The following is a 9,113-nucleotide window of genomic DNA, read 5'->3' on the forward strand; positions in this document are numbered from 1 at the left end:
CAGGATTTGCAAACACTCGATGGACTGATACACTGAATACGCCCTCCGAAGGGTTCAAGTGATTGCAAAGATTGGATGGAATGCACATTGACTACAAAGGGCTCAAGGGTTCTTTTGGTGAATACACCAAAAGGTCTACTTCTTCATCCCTACTAAACACTGGAAATGTTAACTCGCAGCTCCCATGGTCTACAGCACTTATCTGTAGCTACAGCTTCACCTCAATACATCAAGCTCTATCAGGCCAGCAGTCCTCTATGAGCTCCACAGCATGCACTTGAGAGAAATATAGTCAGTCAGTTCTGAGCTAATGACAACTGTCAACTTAATCTGATGGTAGCTGTTTCCAATACTGTCAGAATGTTTAAGATTTACAACATACTCTAACGACCTACCATAGCATTTCTGTTTAAAAGCTCCAGACGGTGAGAAAAACTGTAAAAGAAAATTTTAACTATCATGTGTTGGGGCTCAGATTTATTTCCATGCAACATTTTGAGAAAACTAAATACAATTTCCTTTTTTTTTCTTTTTTTTTTTTTTTTTTGAGACAGAGTCTAGCTCTATCACCTAGGCTGGAGTGCAGTGGCTCACCTCTTGGGTTCAAGCAATTCTCCTGGCTCAGTCTCCCAAGTAGCTAGGATTACAGGTGCCACCACCACCACCAGTTAATTTTTGTATTTTTAGTAGAGACAGGGTTTCACCATGTTGGCCAGGCTGGTCTCGAACTCCTGACCTCAGATGATCCACCTGCCTCAGCCTCCCAAAGTGCTGGGATTACAGGCATGAGCCACAATGCCCAACAATTCTATGTTTTGCCCCATTTCCTTTTCACAGAAGTTAACTCCCCCTCCCCTCAAAGTACTCAATTTTTACAGGGAACCAGTACAGTTTTTTAAATTTTCATTTCCTTCATGAAGAATCTAACATTTCCACTATACCAATGAAAATAGAAGCGAAAAGTTTACCCTGTATTTGCATAATTAGTTAGAAAGACGAGAATTTCCATGGCCTCTGAAAAAGGAGCTCTGCATCTTTAAGACTCCGCGATGCTGCCTGCCCTCCTCACAGGCAGAGCAGACTCTGCCGCAGCGACTCATCCTATCGATAAGGTTCAGTTAGCCAAGGTGGAGGATGGGAAAAGAATGGAACTGTCCCAGCTACTCAATGAGATCAGGGCAAACTATGAAAAGATCCTCACCAGAAATCAGATAGAGACGGTGCTCTCAACAAGGATCCAGGTAATGATTTCATACAGACAGGCACCTTCCAGAATAAGGAGACAGTCCATGTCTACCCAATTCCTGTCCCGGCCTCTCTGAGGTACAGTATTTCCTTTTCAATGCAGCATCTATTGGGGAAGGATTTTAGCTTCTACTGCAATGTGACTGGGACTACAGGGGGAAATACTGTGATTATATTCTTAAATTGCCATTAAGTAAGTGTTGATTGATGCATTTGATTTTTATATAAATTGTGAGGTTCCTATCACTAACATGGGGTCAACATACAATAAAATGGTGCACTCTAACCTCTTACAGACATTCTTCAGGAATGAAGCATCCCAGATACCCTTCAAAGATATTATGGAGTTATTTATAGAGATAAATTAAATAACATCTTTAAAATGAAAAACCTTTAAGTAAGATTTATTAGCATGTGCACTTTCTAGAGATAAAACTAAGTAAAATATTTCTAAAAGGTTTCTATCATCTTTTTACCAGGCTGGTCTGGTAAAGAGTTCCAGTTTATAACAGATTGTTATAAATAGAAAGCATCTGAGTGTGTGAACATGGCATTCAGAAACAATGATATAAACTATGACAATCGAAATTCCCCAAATTGGTGACGATTCTCCACTAAGATTTTTGCTTCTGTACTATAAGATGACAAACATTTATTTTCATTACAAAGCTTATAATATTTAAGTATTTTTAAAAAGAGAAGGAGAGTCAACTTAGATAAGGACTAAATCTTAATTTCATAGACTTAGTTTTAAAGTAACAATCACCTTCAGCAATTAATTAAGGTCTCAAGTCTTTAAACAAATTTACAAACAAATATTTTAAAAACAAAGATTAAGAAATTTATGGGATTTTTTAGTTTACCTATCATATATGGGTTCAAGTTCTCTTCCAAGCCCTGAAATACAGCAAAAAGTTTACTTCAGAATATCACCCCCCCAAAAAAAATTGGTAGAAAATCACAGGCCTTTATTCTATTAGGAACTCATTTTTACTTACATTATAAATTTCACCTCTAGATAACATTTTCAGTCTTCATAAATGATCAACATCTTAGACTAAGCAAAGTCACATGTAAACGTTGGGATAGTTCATTCAGCTTTACAAAGAGAAGAAAAAATCAATAGATGACAACTTCTGAAAATTATAAACAAAACACTTTACTTTGTAGTAGTAGAAATATGAGTTTAGTTTACAAGTCACAGGGCCAAATGAGTAAACTCAAATGAAAAAGCAAGACTACAGTAGGTTTTATTTAAAGTGTCTTTTAACTTGAAACTACTTTACAGGATCTTTTCCAAATAATTCAGTCAGCTGAAATAAATTCAAGAAAGCCTGATTGTTTAATATTTTTAAAAAATTTAATAAACTATTTTAGTTACAGATTGTTGTATAATATAACACCCCCAAAACTCAGCTGGGACCTCAGTCTTCTTGGGGCATGATTGGGCTGGAACATCCAAGGTGCTTCACTCATGTGTCTGGCATTTTGGCAGGGCATTGCTGAAAGGCTGGCTCTGCTGGGACTTTCTCTCTCACTCCACGTAGCCTCAGGGTCTCTCTCCATCTGGCCTTTCTACAAGATCTCTCCAACAGGGTATCCAGACTTCTTACATATTAGCCCAGGGCTCCCAAAAGCATAGAAGTAGAAGCTGTCAGCGTTTCCTAAGACAGGCCTAGAAGTGGCACGGCATTCTTTCTAACTCATCCTACTTGCTAAAGTGAGACCCAGGTCAGCCCAGAATCAATGTACAAGGGGGCCACTCTAGGACTCACCTTGGGAGATAGAGTTCTTAAGGGGCCATCTGGGGACTGTAGTTACCAAACAAGCTTACCTGCTAGTTCCATACTCGAAAGCCACAGGACCGGCAGATACCAGCATTTTTCTGTTTTCTTCTTTCCAAAATTCTATCCTTTATCTTCTGCAGCTGCTCGGGTAGGTGTTGCTTGCTGCGTGACTCTGCCAAGTTAACACTAGGAACAGATTATCAACAAAGCCAAACAAATGTACGAATTTTGTTCTCAAATACCTTGCCCTAAACTTTATTCATAGACTTTCATTTACTTCAATGTTGCCTTTCAGCAATCTATTGTACGATAAAATTAAATTTTTTAATGTTAAAATGTATTTTTATAAGAATATTAAAAGTTATAAATTTTGCTTCAAAATACTACAATCAATTCTATATGTTGTTCCCACTGTTCCTGGGGCCAAACGTTGAAAATTCTGTCAACAGATACGTTCTTTTCATTTCAACATCAGCATAAAAACATTTAAAGCTAAATATAAAATATTACACTTGTTTTTTTAATATGAAAACATTTGGAAAACAATCCTTAGATAAGCCATTTTTGTTATTTATTCATTTTATTACCCAGATACCCAAAATTAACACGTCTTTTAAAAAGATCATCTTGAAAAAGGAAAATCAACAGTGGATTTTCTTCATATGGAAGTCATTTACGAGCCTTATTGCCTATAATAACTTAATTCTCTAAATTGCTAGTAATGTACTTCCTAGCAGTATTTACTCCTTGTCCCTATACCTGATACCAGGTTGATCAGTTTTGGGGGTACAGCTATTTATCTGTTTCTGCAAAGCAGCCTTCAAGAAAATATGGGGGGACATAGCAGCTAATTTTTCAATCCTTCCTCCAATGATCCGTAAATAGTGAAAAGCTAAGAATCAGAGATCAAAAATCTTGGTCCTGCAAACTGTTTTCATTCATGTCAATCTATATTTCCATATTTCATAGATTGTCATAGTTGGAAGGGATTTTTTGAAATCATTTTACGTAGAAGAAAACGGGCTAAGAACGCCACAGACTTGCTCACGTATTTAATTAGTTAACTAGGCGCTAGAACACACATTATAATCTAACAAGTTAAGAACAAATTATTTAATTCCCATACAATGTTTCTATAATTGCTTTTACACATCTCATTTTCAAGAGCACTCCTTGTTTTTTGTTTGTTATTGTTGCTGTTGGCTTTCTTGTAGCTAGAAGAAGACATAAGCAAAAAAATGGACAAAGATGAAGAGGCTTTGAAGGCAGCTCAAGCAGAACTCAAGGAAGCCCGACGCCAGTGGCACCACCTGCAAGTGGAAATTGAATCTCTCCATGCTGTGGTGAGAATGATCTCAAAAGTAACTGACACATCGAGTCCTCAGTGTGATTTGATGAAGAGAGGGAAAGAATTAATGTCCATTTATTTACCTTGAGAAACTGGAAATCAAGGCCACTGAATTCTATTCCTTATCCTAGTTGAATTACTCACCCCTCCCTCCATTATGGCAGTGGCTGTTATCAACTCACTCAAGGTCTAGTTCAGACCTGTAAAAATGAAGAAATGCTTTCTTATTACCTTGGGATTCTCTAGTTGCTGAAGTGGGGAAATAGAGTATTTGTAAAATATTCTATGTCTTAACAGTGGGGATTTATTTTATCCAAGTCATTGAGACATCTAATAAAAAAAAAAAATATTTAGACCAGACACTGTGGCTCACTCCTGTAATCCCAACACTTTAGGAGGCTAAGGTGGGCTGATTGCCTGAGCTCAGGAGTTTGAGACCAGCCTGAGCAACATGGTGAAACCCTGTCTCTATTAAATACAAAATATTAGCCAGCCATGGTGGCATGCATCTGTAGTCCCAGCTATTCGGGAGGCTAAGGCACGAGAATTGCTTGAACCTGGGAGGCAGAGGTTGCAGTGAGCCGAGATCACGCCACTGCACTCCAGCCTGGGTGACAGTGCAAGGTTCTGCCTCCAAAAAAGGAAAGAAAAATATTTAAGCATGTTCGGGGCAGGGCGCCGTTGCTCACACTTGTAATCCTAGCACTTTGGGAGGCCAAGGCAGGTGGATCATTTGAGTCCAGGGGTTCTAGACCAGCTTGGGCAACATGGCAAAATCATCTCTACTAAAAATACAAAAAATTAGCTGGGTATGGTGGCACATGCCTGTAATCCCAGCTACTCAGGAGGCTGAGGCATGAGAATCACTTGAACCCAGGAGGCAGAGGCTGCAGTAAGCTGAGATCACACCACTGCGCTCCAGCCTGAGCGACAAAACGAGGCTGTCTCAAACAAACAAACAAAAAAGTATTTAAGCATGTTCCTTAAATACCTTTTATGAGCAGTCTGCTCTGGCTTTGATATTCAACATACTATATTTTCTTGCTTTTTTACAAAGCTTACCTCTGAAGTATACTTTCAATAATTTAAAAATCAGGTAACTCAGAGTGATAATAAGTTAATCACACTTCAGAGGATTTTTTTTTTCAGTAAGAATTATCACAGGATGTCTTTGAAATAAAGTAAGCTCTCTAGTTATGTATATAAAATATAATTTTTTTAATGAGGGGTCACATACAAGGCTGTAAGGAAACACCTCTTGCATAGATGCAATATAATTATTGCAATCTTTTTAAAGAAAAAAATGAACATAAAAGGATGAAGATGGCTGGGCGCAGTGGCTCACGCCTGTAATCCCAGCACTTTGGGAGGCTGAGGCCGGCAGATCACGAGGTCAGGAGTTCAAGACCAGCCTGGCCAACATGGTGAAACCCCATCTCTACTAAAGATACAAAAAATTAGCCAGGCATGGTGGCACATGCCTGTAATCTCAGCTACTCAGAAGGCTGAGGCAGGAGAATAGCTTGAACCCAGGAGTTAGAGGTTGCAGTGAGCCAATATCACACCATTGCACTCCAGTCTGGGCGACAGGGAAACTTCACATCTCAAAAAAAAAAAAAAAAAAAGGATGAAGATATTGCATATCAGATTTCAGAAACACATTCTGTGTTACTCATTCATTGATGAAGATCTATACACAACAGGAAAGGGGCCTTGAAAACTCCCTACATGCCAGCGAGCAGCATTACCAGATGCAGCTGCAAGACCTAGAGGCTGTGATTGAAGGACTAGAAAAAGAGCTACAGGAAGTACGGCGCGGCATTGAAAAGCAGCTTCAAGAGCATGAGATGCTTCTCAACACGAAGATGAGGCTGGAACAAGAAATCGCAACGTATCGCCGCCTCCTGGAAAAAGAAGAAATCAGGTACCTAAATCCATTTAGTTAATGACAAGGGATCAGAAATACAGAACCACTTATGTCATTGTTGAGGTAGTCAGAGAAATTAAATCCAAAAAAGCCATCATCATTATGGTGTACTCACTGAGCTCATACAACAAAATAGGTATGCACTGCAAAGAATATATGGAAGAACCATTTCTAGTCTTCTAAATTAGGAACCAAATAGCCAAAGTCAGCTAGAATAAAATGTAAGCAATTCTAGATCACTACAAAAATGATCTTGTAGTCTTGGCCAGCTGCAGTGGCTCACACCTGTAATCCCAGCACTTTGGGAGGCTGAGGCAGGGGGATCGCTACAGCTCAGGAGTTCGAGACCAGCTTGGGAAATATAGTGAGACCTCATCTCTACAAAAGATTTTTTAATTAGCTGAGCATGGTGGCACACACCTGTAGTCCCAGCTACTTGGGAGGCTAAGGTGGGAGGATTGCTTAAGCCAAGTAGTTTGGAATTACAATGAACTAATCATGAAAAAGACCTTTCCTCAGCTGGGTGCAGTGGCTCATGCCTGTAACCTCAGCACTTTGGGAGGCTGAGGCGGGCGAGTCACCTGAGGTCAGAAGTTTGGGACCCAGCCAACTTGGCAAAACCCTGGTCTCCACTACTACTACTACTACTACTAATAATAATAATAATAATAATAATAATACAAAAATTAGCCGGGCAGGGTGGTACACGCTTGTAATCCCAGCTACTCGGGAGGCTGAGACAGGGGAATCGCATGAATCCAGGAGAGGCAGTTTGCAGTGAGCCGAGACCACGCCACTGCACTCCAGCCCAGGTAACAGAGTGAGACTCCATCTCACAAAAAAAAAAAAAAAAAAAAGAAAGAAAGAAAGAAAAAGAGAGAGAAAAAAAGAAAGGAAGGAAGGGAGGAAGGGAGGGAGGAAGGGAAGGAGGGAGGGAGGGAGGGATGAGTCTGTGCCTTCTAAGGATCACCCACAAAGAAAGCCTGGAAAATTCACAATCACCACAACCCCCTGACCAAGGTCTCACCCTATACCACGCATCAAACCCCAAAATAATAATAATTACTATAATGTAATTATATTACAAACATGGAAAGGAATATTATTTTGAGTCACGATTTTTAAAACTACCAGATGTCCTGGTAAGATATCAAAAGAGGAATTCTTATTAATTCATACGTCATAATCTGTATTGATTTATAAGGTCATATTGCTTTGGGCATGACATAACCTCCAATTCTCCATGTTCCCATAAGAAGAAATCTTTCTCCTTGCTTGTTTCCAAATTCTAAGTCTTCTATAAAACTAGATGAAAAGTAGGTAAAACAACTTTAGCCTATAATAAATCTTGACATTAAGTCTTTGAAAAACATAAACAATTAAAAACATACCACTTACTAGCTGAGTGACCTAGGGCAAGTTACTTAACCTCTGTGTGCCTCAGTGTTCACATCCGTAAAATGAGAATAATACTACTACCTACCTCATAGAATTGCTGTGAGGATTAATCGAGTCAATGTTTGTAAAGTGCTTAAAACAATACCTGGCACATTGTAAGTGCTATGTAAATGTGTGTGTATGCATATCATGTGTGTGTGTATATATATATATGTAACTAGTTAAATGGTTATAAATTTTAATTCCTAATCATTCAAGATCCTATATACATGTAACTATATAATTGTTAAATAAAATGGTTATGAATTTTATTTAATTCCTAATCATTCAAGATATTGATCAAATAGTCTTTAATATTTCCATAGTAAAACTCAAAAAAATATTATTATGCTACACTTCAGATATACAAGAAAATGTCAGAAAAATTTAATGACCACCCCTACACCCACTTCCCCCAGGTTAGGAAGTAAAATAGTTAAAAAAAAAAAAAAAAGAGTAAAATGTTTCCAATGTTGTTGAAGTTCCCTGGACACCTAAGTCACATTCCCCAATCTCAACCTCCTCCGTCTACCTGAACTGGCTTCTGAATTTGATGCTTATTAGTCTCATACACTTATTCATAGTAATATGTATGTATTTCTACAAAGTATGAAATTGTTTTGCATGTTATTCTAACCTTTATAAAATTAGCTGCAACTTCTTTTTTCACTCAATATTATTCTTAGGCAATCCATCCATAAAGATACAGTGTAGACTTAGTTCATTTCTTTTAGGTCAAAGAGTGTTTCTATTGCATGAATATACAATTTATCCATTCTCCTGTGTGTTTCAATTATTTGCTAATAGTGTTGCTCTTAAAATATAATTCTTTCCAATTTCAGATATTATGGTTGTATTCAAGGTGGGAAAAAAGACAAAAAGCCTACCACAAGTAGAGTTGGTTTTGTTTTACCATCAGGTGAGTTTCTGATATAAATAAACTAATTTGAAAAGTTAAGTACTATTTACAGGGATTACTTTGTAAGGAAATTAAATACTCTAAAGTAGAAAAAAAATTTTGAATAAAAGTTTCAATATAATTTGTTAACAGTAATTCAATATTGTAATTTAATATATCATAAATAATATTTTCACAGCCATTATAAATGAAATATCTTTTACTACAAAAGTCCCACAAAAGTATGAGAATGAAAACACAGAAACAATGACCAAACAGGCAGTCTTAAATGGAAGTACTGTGAAGGAGAGCACTGAAACTCATGGCACTATTCAGTGAGTAAAGAAGCTCTAAGAAATAATAATAAATATATGTAAAGAAATTAACTTTGAATAATCCCAATAATTATTCTTCTTTGTGTAAATGTTTCCAAACATAGTTTTAGTATACTGTGATTTTTTTTTTTTTTTT

At 37.5% G+C, this 9,113-nt stretch overlaps 1 protein-coding gene across 1 annotated transcript in view; it reads left to right on the top strand.

Moving 5' to 3' along the window:
- The first annotated feature begins 1,041 nt into the window (after positions 1 to 1,041).
- The window catches only part of KRT222 (keratin 222), a 10,502-nt gene continuing 2,430 nt past the window's right edge, over positions 1,042 to 9,113 (top strand). Inside the window, exons 1-5 of the mRNA XM_032279736.1 lie at positions 1,042 to 1,241; positions 4,247 to 4,375; positions 6,084 to 6,304; positions 8,587 to 8,663; positions 8,842 to 8,977. Of these exons, the coding sequence (XP_032135627.1) occupies positions 1,050 to 1,241; positions 4,247 to 4,375; positions 6,084 to 6,304; positions 8,587 to 8,663; positions 8,842 to 8,977 (755 nt within the window). The 5' untranslated portion in view covers positions 1,042 to 1,049. The remainder of the gene's footprint in view (positions 1,242 to 4,246; positions 4,376 to 6,083; positions 6,305 to 8,586; positions 8,664 to 8,841; positions 8,978 to 9,113) is intronic.

Source organism: Sapajus apella, unplaced genomic scaffold, assembly GCF_009761245.1.
Source record: "Sapajus apella isolate SASKATOON/1434 unplaced genomic scaffold, GSC_monkey_1.0 scaffold12, whole genome shotgun sequence".
Lineage (NCBI taxonomy): Eukaryota > Metazoa > Chordata > Mammalia > Primates > Cebidae > Sapajus > Sapajus apella.